The 21,941-nt window shown below is 36.7% G+C and overlaps 1 protein-coding gene across 1 annotated transcript; it reads left to right on the top strand.

The window, feature by feature from the left end:
* Positions 1-4,813: 4,813 nt before the first annotated feature.
* Positions 4,814-9,425, top strand: LOC145107853 (pyrophosphate-energized vacuolar membrane proton pump-like). The gene is made up of 5 exons (XM_079044807.1): positions 4,814-5,134; positions 5,445-6,019; positions 6,099-6,478; positions 7,899-8,787; positions 8,969-9,425. Exons 1-5 carry the CDS (start codon positions 4,885-4,887, stop codon positions 9,173-9,175), a joined length of 2,301 nt encoding a protein of 766 aa, XP_078900933.1. The 5' UTR covers positions 4,814-4,884; the 3' UTR covers positions 9,176-9,425.
* Positions 9,426-21,941: the final 12,516 nt, after the last annotated feature.

Raw genomic sequence — 21,941 nt, 5'->3', positions numbered from 1 at the left:
TGTTATGATGTTTATTTGCTTTTCTTCTATGGTTGTATTTGTTACATGAGACATGACCTAACTAAAGCTGTTTTCATGATGAGGAAGAGGAGGGTATTTATGTCTTTTGAAAAAAATAAGAGATCAAGATCACTTTTAGTTTTCTGGGTAGGACAAAAAAGTTATAGTTTCTTTCTCATGTATTTTTATCAGTTTTTTATTTAGAAACTAAAAACCCCTTCAATAGTATATTTATTATATCGAAACTTGAAAATTAACATTTGTTTACTGTTCGTTTCTACTTGGTTTTTTTTTAAAACTATTATTATAAATTTATGTTGATGCAACTTATGTAAGCCTTATTGCTAGAGGTTTCCGTTTTGCTGTTCAATCACATAGTTACTGCTTGTTTTTTCTGTTCAATTTTTGCTGTTAAGATTGTAATTGTACCAATTTTGTACTTGGAAACTTTTGTTTATGTTTTGTTATTTATAAATTGTATTTTTTTTTTATTTTTTTATAAAGTTTATCACATGGGTCTATTGTGATATTATACTTTATACATTTAATGGGATAAAAACCACAACATTTTCATGTTAATTGAAAAAAAAAAACCAAATTTTTTTTGGTTAGATCTGACCACAACTTATCACTTTAGACTATTTAACAAATTTTATGATTAACTTTGTTATTATTATTATTATTATTTTGCAAAATCAGTGGTAAATATAGGTTTAAAGTTCAAATTTGGTCCCTATAGTTTTCAAAAAATTACACCACATGGTATTTTTTTTTCATTTTTTATATATTTTATTTACTTTTAACTTTATTTTCGTTTTTATATATATATATATATATATATATATATATATATATATATATATAACTTTTTTATTTACTAACATAAAAAAAAGAGATTACAAAAACCATAAGTTACCAAAATTATAAAAAAAATAGAAAACCAAAACTCAAACCCGCACCAGTTCTTGCTCCGAAGTTTAACTTCCCTCCATTCGAACCCGCACCAAGCTACACAGAAGGGTATTAGGATATGCCCCTAGGAGTAACCAACATCCCAAAATTGGGAGTAATCACTAAGTCTGATCTCATTTACTAACTTGGTTTGAATGAATATATTTCCTTACTCTCCGCATCTAAAATTCTAACAATTCTAACCACTAACTCTTATTATTGTTGAGCTTTATGATCCTTTGAGTTAAACTTTATTCCGCTATCTAACTTGTTCTAACGTTTGTTCAAGTGTGTTTCTCAAGTTTTTTCTCTCAACACTCTCAAGTCTTCCAAGGTGTTTTGGTGATTTGTGATTCTACTTGAGGCATCCACATTATTGGTGCTAGGCTCTCATAACTCCAAGCAATCAACCATAAGGAAAAATGTATGTTATTCTACCAAGTTTTTATATTACAAGTACCCCATAATATGTTAGTTAGGTTGAGAACCTTGGAAAATCAAAATTGCATGTATAATAGAGAAAACATAGATTTTCTAAGGTTGCTTGTACACCATAGGAGTATTAGAATGCTCAAAACCCTTCACAATCATCCTCAGGATGGAATACCCTCAACTACTAATCTAACGTGTGCACATATAATAGGTAATCACCTAATAGTGTACAGACCATCTGACCAAACTACAGATCACTAAGCATAGCATCATCCTATCTACCAGGATATCGATCTAACAGATCATAACAACATATAACCATTATATCTACCAAGATACCGGTCTAACATATCATAATAGTAACAAATCCGAATAACGATTCGAAGGGCCGGCCTTGGTGCCTTAGACCCTTGAGTATAGTGAGGATAACTCACCTCGTAACGTTGATCTGAACTGAAGACTCAAACTCCCGAATCACGACTCAAAACTCAAACATATACAACCATTACCGGACTAATTCCATCCAGATCCAAATTACCAGAATACCCTCAGAAAATCAAACTTGGTCAACTCTTAGTCAAAGTCAAAGTCAACGGTCAACAGTCAAAGTCAACAATCCATGTTGACCAAACTCGTCGAGTCCAACTACAAACTCGTCGAGTTCCTCCAGAACTCAGAAAACCGCAAAAACCTGAGTCAACTCGCCGAGTTGCCAGACAACTTGTCGAGTCCATGAAGTATCCAGAATATCGGGGAAAACCCTTACCACTCGTCGAGTTACCTCATTAACTCGTCGAGTTCATTCGGAATCCAAAAAACGGGAAAACCCTCTTCAACTTGTTGAGTTGACTATCCAAATCGTCGAGTTCCTTCAATCCATTTCTCATTCAGTCACGTTTAAGCTAAACTAAGGCTCCCAACTGTAGATCTAGCCTCCTAGGACATGGTTACCACGTAAAGTTGGAAACTTTATGTGCATGCAGGCTTTAAATGCTAAAACTAGACTAAAGAAAAGGTTTAGGTTATGGAGAAGGGCCAAAGCTTCATAAAGCTTGAGGCTTTATGTCAATGAGGGCCTAAAAGAGTCCAGATATGAAGTTACAACTTTAGATCATGTTCCATACTAGAAATGACCCACAAAAATGCTAGAAATGGCTTGAAGCCTTTGAATGAGGAGATCTAACACTAGGATGATCAAGGTAACGACTTGTTACCTTCCAAATGATGCCAAGCTGAAGTAGATGCGGGATCTACAAACTCCTCCTCGTTCCTAACTTCAAAATCTTCAAGATATGCACCAACAACACACTTTTAGCCTCACAAACACTCAAAAATAAGGTCAGATTGCTTAGGGTTTGCTTCTGGACGTGAAAGGGTAGTAAGGAGGCTGGGAGGATGGACTTAAGGTTCTTTAAATATGGTGCAAACCCTAATAATTAGGGTTTTCATTTCCAGCTCCTACTCGTCGAGTTGGGTCCTCCAACTCGTCGAGTAGGTCCTAAAAGTCACGTGGGTTGGTTACTCTCTACACGACGAGTTGGGGCCTCCAACTCGTCGAGTAGGCTTCCTTATTTGCCTAAAATCCTTAAAGTCTCACTTCTGGAAATCATGATGTTACACACTATCTTTCCTTCCTTTGTCACTTCATCCTCGTGTGACCATAAAATACCAACAAGCTTCGCCAAGGAGTAATTTTTAAACTGCTCATGCGCTTTAACCGTCAACACCACAACTTTCCATTCAGATCTCAACCAGTTCATGAATGTGACTTCTTGTTCTATCAATTCACGTCCAATTTTGTGTTTCATCATCCTACTTAAAAGATGATTGTAACGGTTGAACGTTTGATCGAGATTCTTCTCTGGCTTCTGAACGAAGGCTCAAAACTCCGAAAGCAGGAGTGTTTGAATTGAATGCTCAAGATCTGCATCACTTGTGTAGAGTTCTTTGAGCCTATCCCAAATCGCTTTAGCTGTATCACAGGAACTCACAAGCTGAAACGTGTCTGGAGGCAAAGCAAACCTAATTATCCTCATCGCCTTGACGTTACTGATTAGTTTGTCTTTTTCGTCCTGTGGAACGTCTTTGACTTGAAGAAGAAGATTGTTATAATCAGCTTGAGCTTTGATTTCCCTCTTTGTTCCAGTATGAGAGAACGTCTGCACAATCATGGCTTCCCATATCAAAGAACCATTATCTTCAAGACTAAGGACATAATCTTCGAAGTGCAGTTCCCACACTTCATAATCATTTGGAAAGAGTATAGGGATCCCTGCTGTAGATCCAATGCTGCTTAAGAGATTGATGAAGTTAACGTGTGAATCGTCAGGTTGCATGTTGTCTATAAAACCTGTAGAGAATCAGATGCGTAAATTAAAATCGAGTTTAGGTTAGAATATGGATCAAGATCCAACGTCTACAATCGATAATGACGATGAAGACGACTATAACAGATCCAATAAAAGCAGAAACCCTAATGAAACTCGACAGAAGATTTGCATAGATTTACACAATCACCTGCTTTGATACCACTTGTTAGAATAAATGAAGAGTTTGATCGATAGATTCACAACACAGGCAGTTAAATAAAACAAAGAAACAATGATCGAATATGTGCTTAATGATTGAAAAGCACTGCCTTAGAAGGGCTCGATGAAGAACTGCTACTGTAAAGGCAGAGTAGGGTTACAGCCAAAAATGATTCCAAAATATGGTGCATGCATGTACTATAAATAGCTAAACCCTAATAATAAATAACCGGGTGGATAGACACAAATGGACTAAACATTAAGTAAACAATTGACGCAATCCATATGACCCAACAAGATGCACTGCATAGTGATAATTATTTGAGAATTAAAAAACTTCAAAAAAAAAATAAAAAAATTAAGGCCAGATTCGATGAGATAACCTGTGGCTTTCAAACAAATAGTAAAAAATAAAATTATAATTAATATTAAAAAGAGAAATTAAATTACCTCCTATCTTTTATGCCTACAATTATTCCTACCCAATAAAATTATGACAAATCACCATTTAATTTAATTGTATTTGATATATTTCTAATATAGTCTTAATGAGTTAGTTAAAAAAATATGGAATGATAATTTTATTGGGTAGGAACATTTGTCTAGGCATAAAAAATAGGAACCAATTTAATTTTTCTATTAAAAAATAAGAAGAAAAAAGAAAGCCTTCCCCGGAAAAGACCTATTTACTTGCCTAATTTGAATTCCATTAAATTTTGACTACTTTGTTAAATTTGCTTCATTAACAAAATCTAATCATATACTCAATTTCCCTAAATTTACTCAAATCCTTACCAAATTAAACGCTAATCCATACCCTAAAGATTAACCTGCAAAACCCTAAAATTACCCAATCTGCTTTTGTTACCATTTATCGTCCTTCACTATAAATACAAACTGCTTGCTTTCCCACTTCACTTCTACTCTTCCCTTTTTTTTTTGTCTGCCGGAGGGTTTATAAGTTTCCGGTGATATGGGTTCCGTGTTACTACCAGATCTGGCTACACAGATCATCATTCCGGTATGTGCCGTGATTGGTATCATTTTTTCTCTGATCCAATGGGCTTTGGTGTCAAAAGTAAAGCTCACACCAGACCGAAACGGCTCTCCGGCAAACAACAACAAGAATGGATTCAATGATTCCTTAATCGAAGAAGAAGAGGGCGTTAACGAACATAATGTCGTCGCGAAATGCGCTGAGATTCAGAATGCCATCTCTGAAGGTTAGATCTGTCTCTCACCTACTGTTCTCTGTGATTTTTAATCATTCGTTCTCATTAGGATCTACATATAATGGTAGTTTTCGACTTCATTAACTGCGCATTTCATTTTGTGAAATCAGTCAAAGCTCAAATCAGTGTAAATTCGTGATATTTTCCTGGTTTGGTGAGTGGAAAGCTAGTTTCTACTTTATATTGGTAGATCTGGAATTAGGATACTTCTAAATTGTAATAGAATAGGATATATTAAACGATTGTCGCTTAACTTGTGTTAATATGTACTTTGTTTTCTTTGTTCATTCCAAAATAACAGGATCAACATCCTTTTTGGTTACTATGTACCAATACGTGGGCATTTTCATGGTTGTTTTTGCAATCTTGATCTTCCTTTTCCTGGGTTCTGTTGAGGGCTTCAGCACAAAGAGTAAACAATGTACCTACGATGTTCACAGCATGTGTAAACCTGCACTTGCCACTGCTTTCTTTAGCACCATCTCCTTCTTGCTTGGTGCCATTACCTCTGTCCTTTCTGGTTTCCTTGGGATGAAAATAGCCACATATGCGAATGCCAGAACAACATTAGAAGCAAGAAAAGGTGTTGGGAAAGCTTTCATTACTGCATTTCGATCTGGTGCTGTAATGGGCTTTCTCCTTGCTGCAAATGGCCTTTTGGTTTTGTTTATTACTATTAATTTATTCAAGTTATACTATGGAGATGACTGGGAAGGTCTTTTTGAAGCCATAACTGGTTATGGACTTGGTGGATCTTCCATGGCTCTGTTTGGAAGAGTTGGTGGTGGTATTTACACTAAAGCTGCTGATGTTGGTGCTGATCTTGTTGGAAAGGTCGAAAGGAACATTCCAGAAGATGATCCTAGAAATCCAGCTGTAAGTTTACCTTTATACCCTTGTGTCATTTCTCATTCCTGATGCATTTTATCTAACTTATGCTCATTTTTTTTTTCAGGTTATTGCTGACAATGTTGGAGATAATGTTGGTGACATTGCTGGAATGGGATCTGATCTTTTCGGGTCTTATGCTGAGTCATCATGTGCTGCACTTGTAGTTGCTTCCATTTCTTCTTTTGGAATCAACCATGAATACACTGCAATGTGTTACCCATTGCTTGTGAGCTCTGTTGGGATTCTTGTGTGCTTGATAACCACACTTTTTGCAACTGATTTTTTTGAAATCAAAGCTGTGAAAGATATTGAACCAACATTGAAGAATCAGCTTATTATATCTACTGTTCTTATGACTTTTGGAATCGGAATCGTTAGTTGGATTGCACTTCCTTCATCCTTCACCATCTTCAACTTTGGTGTACAGAAAGTCGTGCATAACTGGTAAGCAAATTTACCCTTTTGGTCATAGATATATAAAAGTACTAATCATAGATATAACCTAATATCCTAAGGTAATATCACAAAATCACTTTTTTTCTTCTTAATTTCGTGAAAATGACATTTGAAACATCTCAACAGATTTTGCTAACTCTTTTTTTTTTTTTTTTTTTTTTTTAATTCCGTGAAAATGACAATGTGGTTCACCAAAAAACAACATCATTTTTGTGAAAAAATAATGGAGAAAGAATTTTTGCATGTCAATCTTAATGTAAATCTTGAATTTTTATATTTTATGAAAAACATCATTTTTCGTGAAATGCCATCAATTTTGCGAAAAAAATAAAATGAAAATAATTGCGAAAAAGTAAAGGCGACCTTTGAAAAGATGGTCATTTAACTCATTTTATGATATTAGGCGCTCATTTTTAGCCCCACACAAAATTCTAGAGTTATATATAACCAAAAGTAAAATTACCCTTTTGATAAAGTCCTAATCACAGATATAACAAAATATGGGAAGGTAATATGATAATATAATAATTTTATCTTTGGAGACTGGAAAAGTCTTAAAAGAATTCACAATTATTTTTATTTTGTGAAAACGATTTTTTGCATAATAACATAATTTTTTGCAAAAAAAAATACAAAAACAGTAGGGATCACCTTAAAAAACATTTTTTTTTTGTTTGCGGATTACATTAATTAGTGGTCCCCGCTTAAAATATCTCACAGATTTTGGGAACTTTTTTTTGTTTTTTCTTTTATCTCCGTGAAAATGACATAAGGTGTTTTCAAGAAATAACATCATTTTTATGAGAAAAAACAGAGAGAAAGGTTTTTTGCAAAGCAATCTTAAAATAGTCTAAGATTATTTTTTATTTTGCACTAGCAAAATCTAAAAAAAAATTACGATTATTTTTTATTTTGCACAAATTTTCTTTTCTTGCAAAATAAAATCATTTTTGTGAAAAAGAATTCACAAAAAACATAGTGGGATCACCTTTTTTTTTTTTTTTTTCTTTTTCTTTTTCTTTTCGAATTGCTTGGTCAGTGGTCTCCATTTGAAACATCTCAACAGATTTTGCCAATTTTTTTTTTTAATTTCGTGAAAATGACATAACGTGTTTCACGAAACAACATCATTTAAAAAAATAGAGAAAAAGAATTTTCGCGAAGCAATTTAAAAAAAAAAAGAATCTTGAATTTTTATAATTCCCCAAAACATCAATTTTCGTGTATTGCCATCAATTTTGCAAAGTAAAATACATTTCGCCATTCCGCGAAACAAATGATAAAAGTTGAAAAATGATCATTTTATGACATCATCTACTCATTTTTTTTGTTATTTTTCTTCTTAGCACCATACAAAATTCTTCAAAGAGTTACATATAACCAAAAGCAAAATTACCCTTTTACCCAGGCAACTTTTCTTATGCGTCTGTGTGGGTCTATGGGCGGGCCTCATAATCGGTTTCGTAACCGAATACTACACCAGCAACGCCTACAGCCCCGTACAAGACGTCGCCGACTCCTGCAGAACCGGAGCCGCCACAAACGTCATCTTCGGCCTCGCATTAGGCTACAAATCCGTCATCATTCCGATCTTCGCCATCGCAATCGGAATCTTCGTTTCCTTTTCCTTCGCCGCCATGTACGGAATCGCCGTTGCCGCCCTCGGAATGCTCAGCACCATCGCCACCGGCCTCGCCATCGACGCCTACGGTCCCATCTCCGACAATGCCGGCGGAATCGCCGAGATGGCCGGAATGAGCCACAGAATCCGCGAACGCACCGACGCCCTCGACGCCGCCGGAAACACCACCGCCGCCATCGGAAAGGGGTTCGCGATTGGTTCCGCCGCGCTCGTTTCGTTAGCGCTGTTTGGCGCGTTCGTGAGCCGCGCTGGAATTGAAGTTGTTGATGTTTTGACTCCGAAGGTTTTTATCGGGTTGATTGTGGGGGCTATGCTTCCGTACTGGTTTTCCGCCATGACCATGAAGAGTGTGGGCAGTGCCGCCTTGAAGATGGTGGAGGAGGTCAGGCGGCAGTTTAATACGATTCCAGGGATCATGGAGGGGCTTGCGAAGCCGGATTATGCTACTTGTGTTAAGATATCGACGGATGCGTCTATTAAGGAGATGATTCCACCTGGCGCACTTGTGATGTTGACTCCTCTTATTGTCGGGACGTTTTTTGGAGTTGAGACTCTTTCTGGTGTTCTTGCGGGCTCTTTGGTTTCTGGTGTCCAGGTGGCGATTTCTGCATCCAATACTGGTGGCGCGTGGGACAATGCTAAGAAGTATATTGAGGTGATTATTTTTTTAGAGTGAATTAACATTTTTGGTCCATATTCTAAGAAGGACCAAAAGTGGAAGAGAGTTTTTTAGAACCAAAATTGAAAAAAAAACAAGTATTTCGGGGACTAAAAATGTAAATTTTCAGAAGTTGTATAACTTTTGTTTTTTTGGTGTGTGATTTATGTATGATCAGGCGGGTGCATCGGAACATGCGAGGACACTTGGACCGAAGGGGTCGGATGCACATAAGGCGGCTGTGATAGGGGACACGATTGGGGACCCACTAAAGGACACCTCGGGTCCATCTCTAAACATTTTGATCAAGCTAATGGCTGTTGAATCACTTGTGTTTGCACCCTTCTTTGCGGCTCATGGCGGTTTGCTTTTTAAGCTGTTTTAAGTATGAATGAATGGAGGTTGACCACTTTTGTAGCAGTATGTTTTAAAATTATGGCATTTGATGCCTATTTTTAGAGTTAGTTTAATGGTATGACTGTTGTCACGAATATTGCAATTGGCCTATTTGAGGAGAGAGTTTAGGGTGAAGAATTTGTCAGTTTTCTTCATATCATTTAGGAGGAGAGCTGTTGGTTTGTACTTTTCTTATTTCCTTTGGAAGAATATGTTATTTTCATAGTCTTTGTTTTTCATTGGTGTTTGTGCTTGATAAATTTTTGTTGGCTGATGGTACTTGTGGTTTCAATTTGTTACATGCTCGGACATTTTTGAATAACACCATGTTAAGTAATGTAAAATGACATTTCTACCCTAAAAAAATGGCTATCTTAAAACACAAGTCATCCCACCCACCAAATAACTCTTTGTTTTTTGGTTAATTGAATTTATAGATTATTTAAACAAAAAGTGACCCAACAATATTGGTCATTAAACTCCTATTAAATTTAGCCTAACATTTTTCTCCTCCATTGAAGTTTTATAAAATTGCAATATAAATAGGGATGAGCATAGGCGGGTACCTGCCTCATTTGTCGAGAACCGGAACCGGAACCGGAACCGGCGGTTCCTAGAAAGTTAGAACCGGAACCGGAACCGTTTTAGGTAGTTCTTAAATGTTTGGAACCAGTCCCGGAACCAGCGGTTCCGGTTCCGGGAGCGGGTAACCCGGTTACATTAATTTTGTTAACTTTTTTCGATAAAACCGCAATTTAGTTCGACCCAAATCAAATCAATTCGGACCAAAGACAGACAAAATCAGACCAATATATTCTAAACCGGTTTAAGTAACATACATATTTATATGAAATAATATATATATATATATATATATATATATATATATATATATATATATATATATATATATATATATATACTGGTTCCGGCGGGTATCCAGCGGGTAGCGGTTCCGAAAAAATGAGAACCGGAACCGGAACCGCTTAAGGCGGTTCCATAACTTTTGGAACCGGAACCGGAACCGCCTTTAAGCGGTTCCAATTCCAAAACCGGCAGTTCCGGTTTCAAAAACAGTTAACCTGTTCCGATGCTCATCCCTAAATATAGCCTTATATACATGGGAATTACGGAGCCTAAACATATGGATGAATTATATATATATTTTTATCCCTACTTTCACAATCACATCTCTATATTAACGATCATAAACAAAAAGTCACTAATAATCTAGATCCTGATTATAAATGAAGCAAATAACAAAAATAGCTCCTGAACTTTACCAAATATTGCAAGATTGGTCCCTGTTTTTGAAGTTTTCCCAAACATGTCCTTAAGTTGCATTTTTGTTTCATAGATTGTACCCCTTCTTAAATTGCATTTTTGGTAATCTTCCTTTTCTCTCTGTATATTAATTCTTGTAACTTTAAAACTCTAGTTTTAGAGTTTATCTACATTTAATATCTTCTTTTTCTAATTCCTTAATATACGCCTATAATCTTCACTACAAGTTTCGAAAAATTCTTTTGGAAAAATTGACTGATCTAGAAATTGACAGTGTTCAACAATGGTGTCGAAAGATCCAAAATATTGGAATTCAACAAAGCAAATTGAACAACTTCATACACACGATAAAAAAACACGGAATAAAACTACTAGAAAACTGCAAAAAGAAAATTATAAAATCGGAACACAGTACTTAACTTGATTCACTACGATTTGTCTGATCGGCTAATCAACGAACGAACGAGAGAGATGATTTTATTATTACTAAAAAATTACAATCATATAAGGCTAAATTGTACTTATAAATCATTCACATTAAGGTTGCACTAACATGAGCTACCAACAAATAATAATCTCTCTTTATAGAGTCTATTCCAAAGTTGAATGTGGTTTCAACTTCATAATAAATGCTCTTGAAATTTTCTCACAAGAGATGTGCTCTTAATTTCCTATGGACTTCTACATTTTGCTGCACTTCTCCAATCTTGCAGCACACATATATATACTTAATGAGCCGTCAACTTTTAATTAACATTGGCACATTTGTGAAAACGATAAAGCCGCCATTTTATTTTAACATATATGTGGAAATAATAAAGCCACCGGTTGATGTTGAATTGCAGAATTTACGCCCGCCGTCCATGACATTTACCAACTTTCTTCTTCATACATGAAAAAAAATATTAAATCTAAGGCCAAAGGTTATGATACCAACCCACTAGAAAAGTGTTTCCACGCGCTACGTCATCTCCACTACATGTCCACTACTAAACCACTAGCCATTGGAAATGGTTACCATTCCACATTATTTATCTTGTTATTATTTTTTTTTATTTTTTTGAAATTAGATTAAATAAAAAAACAGAATTTTAAACTTTTTTTATTAATAAAAAAAGTACATTAAAACCATATATTATAAATCGAAAAACTACTAATGTAAGAAAATGAGACTTAGTGGCCTTTTGTGTAAAAAACCAAAATTTGGGCATGAGATTCTTTTGAGTTGGAGTACAGCCGATACCATTTTTTCCTTATTTCATTCAACCCAACAAACCCTAAAACCTTTCCCCCTTTGCTGCCTTGCCTTCACTGACGAAAAAGGACCAGAAGAACTTGCAGGAGAAGAGAAGAACCAAATGGAAATGGAGAAAGAGAGTAGGCGAGAAGGAGAAAGAGAGCAGATTAAGAAGGACGAAAGAGAGTAGGGGGTCAAAAAAGCATCACCCAATCAAATCCATCGTCTTCACCATGGAGTCACGCTACAACACACACACACACTACCCATTGGGGCGATGTTTACGCGTGGGTAGGGGTGACACGTCAGATGTCACGTGAAAACCCCTCCCATATCGGATGGCCTAACAATTTGATACACGACACGAACATGACACACGTTTTCCATGTATGGGTTTTAGAAATCCGTGTTTTGTGTCTTACGCGTGTCAAACATGAATTTACCTATTTAAACACGTATAGACACAAATTTAATCCGCTTTGACACGCGAAACGTATAAACACACAACACAAGACACCTATAAACGCGTATAAACATGCATAAACACATATAAATACGTATAGGCACAAATTAATTTTGTGCACATTCGTGTTTATCCATGTTTTCATGTAACATGGTTAAAAACGTGTTTATTCGTGTCGTATCACGTGTCACACAAATTAATTATGTGGTCTGTTTGTGTTTGATACATAAGACATGTTTTACAATTTGTGTCGTGTTCATGTTTGTGAAGTCTGTGTCGTGTAACTGTAAATTCGTGTCTGACATGTATACACGACGGATAGCTAGGTCTAAAAAAATATTGAATTGGTGATAGTTACATTTTTGGCCCCTGAACTTTAAATGTCTTCTCATTCATGCCTTCACTAAACCAACAATCTCCTACTTGGAGACTTGTATAATTTAGCATTTCTCTTCCATCCAAAACTTTTGCAATATGGGTGTACAATACTTAACCGATCCAATTCAAACCGACCGATCCAATTACAAACCAACCGATTTGAGTGGATTGGATCGGTTTCAAAATTTCTAAATCCAATTGGATTGGATTGGTTACTGGATCATCCTGAAAATCCAATGGATAACCGAACCGAACTGAACCAATAAATATCCAATTACCATAAATATTATTATCAAATTAATTTTAGACAAGATAAAAAATATAGCAAATTCTCTTAAAGATTTTGCATGTTTGAACCGTGGTCGTTGAAGTTCAAGACGTGAAGTGTTGTTTATTAGTCCTATTTAGCGTAATTGTGTTCAATTTAGTTTTGATTATCATAATTGTATTTGGTTGTATCAGATAGAAAAATGATTAGAATTGGTTGGATAATGAATCACCAATTAAATATATCCAATTTATATGTAACGTCTCGAAAATTGCAAATAGATTTTTCATTTTTAAAATATAAAAACCAATTAAAACCTTTGTTTCAGAAACCATCAAGTACATTCATTTGATTAAAACCATACAATATCAAAGTTAAGCTTACAAAACAGTGGAAAAGAACATCTTCGATGCGTGTGTATAGTCCCATCGAGTTCTTTCATGAATGACCTGAAAAATGTTAATCCACAACTGTAAGCATAAAGCTTAGTTAGTTCCCCAGTATATCATATATTCCATCATACATAAATTGCATCGACACAAGATCTCGGATCTAGAAACGAGCAATCAAATCTCCTATCCACGTACATATATCATCCGTAACGGGCCCAATCCTACGGAGTGTACGGGCCCAACCTTGACTCCATTTCCAGGGGCCGAACCCTAGTCTTACATACAATTGCTGTGATCCAACCATAATCTTTCATATTAGTGTTGTGATCCAACCACAGTCTTTCATAACAGTGTTGTGATCCAACCACAATATTTCATATCAATGTTGTGATCCAATCACAGTCTCCTATCCACGTACATATATCATCCGTAACGGGCTCAATCCTAGGGAGTGTACGGGCCCAACCTTGACTCCATTTCCAGGGGTTGAACCCTAGTCTTACATACAATTGCTGTGATCCAACCATAATCTTTCATATTAGTGCTGTGATCCAACCACAATATTTCATATCAGTGTTGTGATCCAACTACAGTCTTTCATATAAATTCATAAAGTCATATGTAGTTAAAGATCAAATAGACAGTCAAACAGATAACCCACCCAAGAGCGAACAATCAGACAAGAAAATCACAATCAGATATTAGACCAAGAGTTCTCAGGTTATCAAACTTAAACTACATAGAACCCAAGCTATCACTATCACATAACAATGTATCATAAGCACATAGCAAACTACTAGCATATCCATAGCCTTAACAACTACCCTTCCCTAGTTACCTAGCCATTGGCCACTTCTCAATTAAGTCCTTCGTTGGTCGGTCATACATAATCCTGATAACTGACCTACTATAACATCCGGTTTCGAGAAGCTTCCAATTTCGGGAATTATGGAAATTGATGGATCAAGTTAGGGTCCTGTACTTCAAGGTTTTGGGTTCTAGGCCTATTTGGTATTCGGTTATATATACGTTGTGTGAGTCAAGCTTTCTGTGTGTACTTTGGATCCTAAGGGTATAATGGTAAAAGTGATGTTTCAGGCCTTTATTGAATTAAGGATTCGGGTTCGGAAGGTTTTGAGTCAAAGGAGACTTTATGGGATTGTATGGATTTTCATTATCTTTCCGAGCAAATAAAGAACTCCAAAATCGGAGTTGGAACGCGAGAGTTATGACCATTAGAAGTTTGGAAGGTTTTGGGTTTAGGCTAGTAAGATGGGCGTACTTGTAACAGCCCAAATTTCCAATAAAAATTTTCATTTTTAAGTAACGAAATCATTTCCATAAAATATAAAATTCCAATCAAATTTGTTTTCAAAATCCATAACATCAAACATTTTATTCATAATATCATAGTGTCCCCAATTAAAATGCCGGAGAGTGCATGTCGCGCCATCATGCCGGGCTCTTGCCCTTAGATCCTCAAGTACCTGAAACAACCAACAAATTGTAAGCTAATGCTTAGTGAGTTCCCCAGAGCATACCCCACACAATACACATAATCACATAACCCATATTAGCTATATCAGCTATGTATACCACATAAGCCATGCATACAAACATATACAGATGCCATGGAAACCCTCCAAGATCTTACACTGGGTGCCACTAGAACCCCCACGTGGTCTTAACCTACTGCCATGGGAACCCCCACATGGTCTTAACTACCTGCCATGAGAACCCTCACATGGTCTTTACTAACTTCCATGGGAACCCCCACATGGTCTTAGCTAACCAAAGAAATATCATGCAAGCTAAACATACAAACATACTAGGATGCCATGGAAACCCTCCAAGCTCTTACACCAAATGCCATGGGAACCCCAATATGGTCTTAATATACTGCCACAGGAACCCCCCAGGGTCTTCCATGCAAATGTCATATCAACATAACACATAATCAACTAACAATCCACATGTCACATAATGGGCCGACCTTAGTGCCTTCGACCCATTGGTGTGGTGAGGAGACTCACCTCAAATGCAAACTGTAGCTGAGTAGGCCCAAACTCCGAGTATCAGCTCTGCCACCTCCTTAATCATAAACAACTCCTTAGATACAACTCAACCCTTCAAACCCTTAAAAGTCAACTCTAGTCAAGGTCAAAGTCAACGCTCCGAGTTGACCTAACTCGTCGAGTCATCCCTATAACTCGTCGAGTCCATCCTACAGCCATTATCATGATGTTGCGATCCAAGTCGTCGAGTTTTCCTACAACTCGCCGAGTTCCTCCATTTTCCAACAGAATCGGGGTAACTTCAACCCAACTCGCCAAGTTCTCCTGTGAACTCGTCGAGTTTTTCTCAAATCCAAAGGTTCCAAACTTCAGATCCCTAACCATAGATACGTCTAGAAGGGTAAAGTTTCCAACTTTACCCCCAAAGATCATCTAATAAGCTTTAGACCCAAACCCTAGTTCCTTTGAGGAGGGTCTTGACCCATTAAGCCTTTAACCCTTGCTTCAACGTTCCATATTACAGATCTGAGGTCCTAAGGTGGTTTAATCACGTAAAGCTTCCAACTTTACGTCCATTCATGATGGAAACACCTTCTAAGGTTCATTTTTGGGTTCATAATGGTCATATTGCATGAATGGGACATGGAGGCTATTAAAGTTTGCAAATTTAATCCTCTAGAGGTCTTATAGAGGCCAAATCTACACCCTCAACCTCTGGAAATCTCTTTTCTTTGGACATCCAAGCCAAAGTCCCAAAACTACCAAAAATAAGATCTAATAAACTACATGTCAAGGTTAGGACTTTATACCTCTGAGATGTTGTTGGGTAATACATGCATCAAATACACTCTATAACTAGGTAGCGGAAGAATCGAAACAACAAAATGATTTACCTAAGTGTACATGCAACCTATGGATCTATGGATTCATACTATTATTTCTACCCTATGAAAACCGAAAATACAAGGAAGAATACTAACCTCTTTAGCAGCTAATGATCTTCGAGCTTGACTCCTTGTGGGTGCCACCTTGTTTGGATGATAAGGATCCAAACCATAATCCCTCTCTTGGTTCACACCCAATGAACTCAAAAGAGCAGAATCAAATATTAAACTAGGGATGAACTATAAGGAAAGTTCTTCCACAATGAGGGAGAAAGAAGGTGGCGAATACTCAAGCCAAAAAATGAGCAAAGAGGAATGAATCCCTAAGACCCTATTTATAGCCTTGGATACCTCCTAGGGTTTTATCCTTCCAACCATGTGGGATGGGATAGGCTAAGAACGAAATTCCCTTTATCCAAAGGGAGATTTCGTCCAACCCCCTTCCTTATAGGGTTCTGGAATGTTCCCTGATCAACCAACTATTGATTAATATACATTCAACCCTTCTATTAATTAAACTGTTAATTAATTCCCAAATTGTTTTCCAATTAGTTTCTAATTAATTATTAAACCATAATAATTGATACAATAATTACTCTTATTATTTATTCTACTCAATTTTGAGTCTTGAGGACAACCCAAGAGGACCCTGCTATTATTAGAAATATCACCAACTAGTTAATGACCTTGGACATACTTCCAACAGTCTCCCACTTGGACAAGTCATCAACTAGGTATATATATGGTTCTATATTTCTCTAATAATCAACAGAGAGAATGCCATCCAATGCATCTTCCGAACTCTGATCTAATCAATTTCAGCCCTCAGATAAGTGATCGACTATTCCTTCATCCTCATGATATCTGTATGAATTCGAGACATGGATAATGGTCAATCTCAGAATTCAAAATTATGTTTCCCGATATAGATTTGTGACGACTACATCTGACTACTAAATTAAACACATCAATTCTAGTCAGCACCCGACCAGGTATTTAATATGTCAGCACCAAATCATCGAGGGGCCCATAGATATCGCTTCTCCTATTAAGGCAGAAGGGATGAATAAACTTTGACTACATAGTCTTTGTCTATTTCATCATGTCACACATGAATATACCCGTTATAGCCACCAGTTACGGATAGTGTTGGAGTACACCAATGCATAACAGAATCTTAGAGCAAAGCCCCATATGTATCTCGGTTTGAAGAGCAGAAGATATTATCATCTTAGAATTACTCGTGACTGAATCCATGGAGTAATCTCTAAGTGCGGGTTGTTCCAATACTTAAATCACTATTAAGCACTCACGAGTGTTGACACAATCACTATGTTATGCCAATCAAAATGGTCAATCCACCAACACTCATGACAGTCTTGAATCACTACTTACTTCCAAGAGTATGACCGACTGTGGAGGTTTGAGTACTTAGTACTCGGGAAGTGGGTTCTAAACATGCAAAAGCGAAACACAATAATAAATAAATAGAAATGATAGCAATCCAACACTTTATTAAGTCTCCACAAAATAAACATCAATTCTATTACAAACTCATACTGTTAAATGTTTCAAGGATTATCAAACTAAACAACTATACCATATCTTCAGTAAATCTAATGCCTATAGATCTAGTATGACTATCATGCTTGATCCTTGATAGTGGTTTAGTGAATGGATCGGTTGGATTCTCCTCCGGCGATACTCTACTCACAACAATATCTCCATCCTCGAATCGATGTCTTACATAGTGGAACTTTCTAAGTATATGTCTTGAGTTACCATGGTCTTTGGGTTCTTTAGTCAACGCGACTGCACCCTCATTGTCATAGAAGATTTCCAAGGGATCCTTGATGCTCGGAACGACACCAATATCATCAATGAAATTCTTCAACCATGTAGCTTCTTTTGCAGCTTCACTAGCTGCTATATACTCTGACTCGCACGTAGAGTCTGCCACTATCGACTGCTTGGAACTCTTCCAAGTGACCGCTCCTCCATTAAGCAAGAATACCCATCCTGACTGTGAACATGAGTTGTCCCTATCAGTTTGGAAACTGGCATCTGTATAACCTGTGACTGTCAACTCATCTTTACCCCCATATACTAAGAACATATCCTTTGTTCTTCTTAGGTATTTCAAAATATTCTTTACTGCCGTCCAACGACTTTCGCCTGGGTTGTCCTGAAAACGACTCACCATACTCAGATAAAATGAGACGTCAGGACGAGTACATGTCATGGCATACATGATTGATCCTATAGCAGAAGCATATGGGACTCGACTCATTCTTTCCTGTTCATCACTAGAACTAGGACATTGAGTCTTACTCAATTTCGTGCCATGTTGCATAGGTAGATAACCTTTCTTGGAGTCCTGCATCTTGAATTTCTTCAAGACCTTATCCAAGTATGTACTTTGGTTCAGTCCTATTAGACGTTTGATCTATCTCTATAGATCCTTACACCAAGTATGTATGCAGCCCCTCCTAGATCTTTCATAGCGAAACAACTCCCAAGCCACGTCTTAACACCTTGCAACGTCGGGATATCGTTTCCTATAAGGAGTATGTCATCCACATAAAACACTAGGAAGACTAAATTACTCCCACTAGCTTTGATATATATGTAGTACTCTCCTTCACTTCTTGAAAAACCAAACTCCTTGATCTTTTCATGAAAACAAAGGTTCCAGCTGCGAGATGCTTGTTTCAGTCCATATATGGAACTTTCAAACTTACACACTCTATTTGGATATTTTGGATCTATGAAACCCTCAGGTTGTGCCATATACACTTCCTCTGTGAGTTTTCCACTAAGGAAAGCGGTTTTCACATCCATTTGCCATACTTCATCATCATGAAAAGCTGCTATGGCAAGTAATATCCTAATAGACTTGATCTTGGCTACTGGTGAAAAAGTTTCCTCATAATCAATTCCTTGAGTCTGAGTGTAACCCTTTGCAACCAACCTAGCCTTGAACGTATGCACATTCCCATCCATGCCTGTCTTCTTCTTGAAGATCCATTTGCACCCAACAATTTTAGTGCCAGGTGCAGGATCAACCAAATTCCAAACTTGGTTGTCATGCATAGACTGAATCTCGCTCTCCATGCTTTCCTTCCACTTAGCAGCCTCAGTGCCTGCCACCGTTTCCTTATAGTTGGATGGCTCATCCATATCAACCAGTGTACGATCACTAATCAATACGTATCCTTCTGTGCTCACATGGAAACCATAGAATTCAGGAGGAAGACTAACTCTAGTGGATCTGCGAAGGGGAGGTGGAGATATATCATTTTGCTCAACAGGTTGCTCAACCCCAGGTTGAGGTTCCTCAACGGGTTGTTGCACCTATAGTTGAGCGCTAGTGACTACTAAAGGTTCTTCTTCATTTGACTCTTGAAGCTCTTCAAGGTCGATGTGGCTCCCACTGTCCTCTTTGGAAATGAGATCCCTCTCAACGAAGAATCCCTTTCGAGCAACAAACACTTTGTTTTCCGAAGGCTTGTAGAAAAAGTATCCAAATGACTTTTATGGATAACCGATGAAGTAACACTTCTCCGATCGGGGTTCAAGCTTGTCATTCGTCTCGCGACGAACAAAAGCTTCACATCCCCAAACCTTTATATGTGCTAGAGAAGGACGTGTCCCACTCCACATTTTAGAGGGTGTTTTAGCAACCTTCTTAGTATGTACGAGGTTTAGGATATGGGCGGCTGTCTCTAAGGCACACCCCAAAAAGATATCGGAAGTTTAGATCGACTCATCATAGATCGAACCATGTCCAACAATGTTCGATTTCTCCTTTCAGCTACACCATTCAACTGTGGTGTTCTGGGAGGAGACAATTGTGAAACTATTCCATAATTCTTAAGATGATCATAGTTTTCAAGACTTAAATATTCTCCACCCCTATCGGATCGGAGCATCTTGATCTTTCTGCCCAATTGGTTTTCTACTTCGTTTTAAAACTCTTTGAACACCTCAAAAGTTTTTGACTTATGCTTGATTAGATAGATATATGTCACACCCCAAAACCGGAACGACGGAAACATTCGGGGGTGGAGGACGTCATGTTTAGTATCACAAGACATGCATCATAGTAATCACAAGACATGCATCATGTTTTGTGATTACTATGATGTTCGGGGGTGGAGGACGTCATGTTTAGTATCACAAGACATGCATCATAGTAATCAAAGTAACAAACAACCATTTCATTAGAAAGAAAGTGTTTACAAAGTATGTGGTTCACATAACATAGACTACAAAGTAAATAACAAAACAAGACATGAAGCTATACTGCTCCATCTTCTGAATCCTAGTGCGTGTACCTGTCTACTGGTCTCCTGAGAATACAAGTTATTTTGAAAGAGTAGATCAACATTTAAGCTGGTGAGTTCATAAGATTTTAGTGATGTAAGTAAGTTGTAAGTTCTTTTAGAAAAGTTCGCCTGTTCCTCCAGAAAATCCTATATTTCCTGCTTTGATGAAAGATAAGTAAAAATGACTCTATAATCCTTTCTATGAGTACTAAATGGATACAAGTTATATAAAACCCAAAGTAAACAAACAATCGATTGTCTGTATCTGCCCTAAGCCCACAACCAAACAAGGAACAGGAAATGAGGCGGAAGGCACACATCCCATTGTTTGTTAGATCTTCGTTGTATATAACCCTGGTGTATTCACTTGGTACTCACGAAGTTAACTGTAATAGTTCCTTTATATTGGATGAAAAGATTCTTTAAGAAAACCCTTATTTCTTTTAGTAAAAATGGTAACCACAATAGTTCCTTCTATAATCACTTAGTTTATACTAGCTATATATAATCTAATTTCGAATAGATAGTTAATTGTGTGAATATGCCCTAAGCCCACAACCAAACAAGGAACAAGAAATGAGGCGGAAAGAAGACATCCAACTACCTATCAGAAATTAATTATATATAACCCTGATGTATATACTAAGGTATTATAGATTTAACCACCTAAGGTCCTTTAAGTTATACTGGTTTAATAAAATGGATTAAACCCTTTACTGGTAAGTTTCTAGTTTTGTTTATCAAATGTTCTATTTGAAAATTATGTTTTTGTACTAGAAAACGGTGCATTGAATTAGTGTCCTATGACCTGACCCATACCTGGTACTCCTTATGATTACTTGGTGTATACGGAATATATATATATATATATATATATATATATATATATATATATATATATATACATATATATATATATATATATATATATATATATATATATATATATATAGCTAAGATCGAATAGATAGTAGGCTGGGTGAATCTTCTCTAAGCCCACAACCAAACAAGGAACAAAAAATGAAGCGGAAAGCACACATCCTACTACCCGTCGGATCCGATTAATATATCCCTGGTGTATAAACTAAGGAATCATAAAATTAGCATTATAGGCCCCTTTCTACTGAATGTACTAGAATCGACTGTTCTGTTTGTCGCTTGAAAAGAAGTAAGTTTTCCCTAGTTTATAACTATCTTAACTCGAAAATAGTTTGCATTAACTTTCAAGTGGAACTGTCACAATATGAAAGTAATGGAAAAAATGTAAGCACATAATTGTCTTTTAAATTGACGTCTTGAAGTACTGATCACCTTAAAACAAGTTTGTTTTATTAAGGTCATAATGTGATGTGGTTGTACCCATACGTACGCTCTCCCTGCAAGATATTCTGGTTACAAAACGCAACTTCAGCAAACGAATTGCTAAGTTGTGAAATAGTCTCACATTAAAGTTATCTTGATCTTGTATACCCAATTTATTATCACCTTTTGTTTAGAACAATTAGT

Source organism: Lactuca virosa, chromosome 4 (genome assembly GCF_052849685.1).
Source record: "Lactuca virosa cultivar CGN04683 chromosome 4, Lactuca_virosa_CGN04683_v6, whole genome shotgun sequence".
Taxonomy (NCBI): Eukaryota; Viridiplantae; Streptophyta; class Magnoliopsida; order Asterales; family Asteraceae; genus Lactuca; species Lactuca virosa.
Note: the sequence above shows the minus strand (reverse complement) of the source record. Positions and strands in the feature narration are given on the sequence as shown.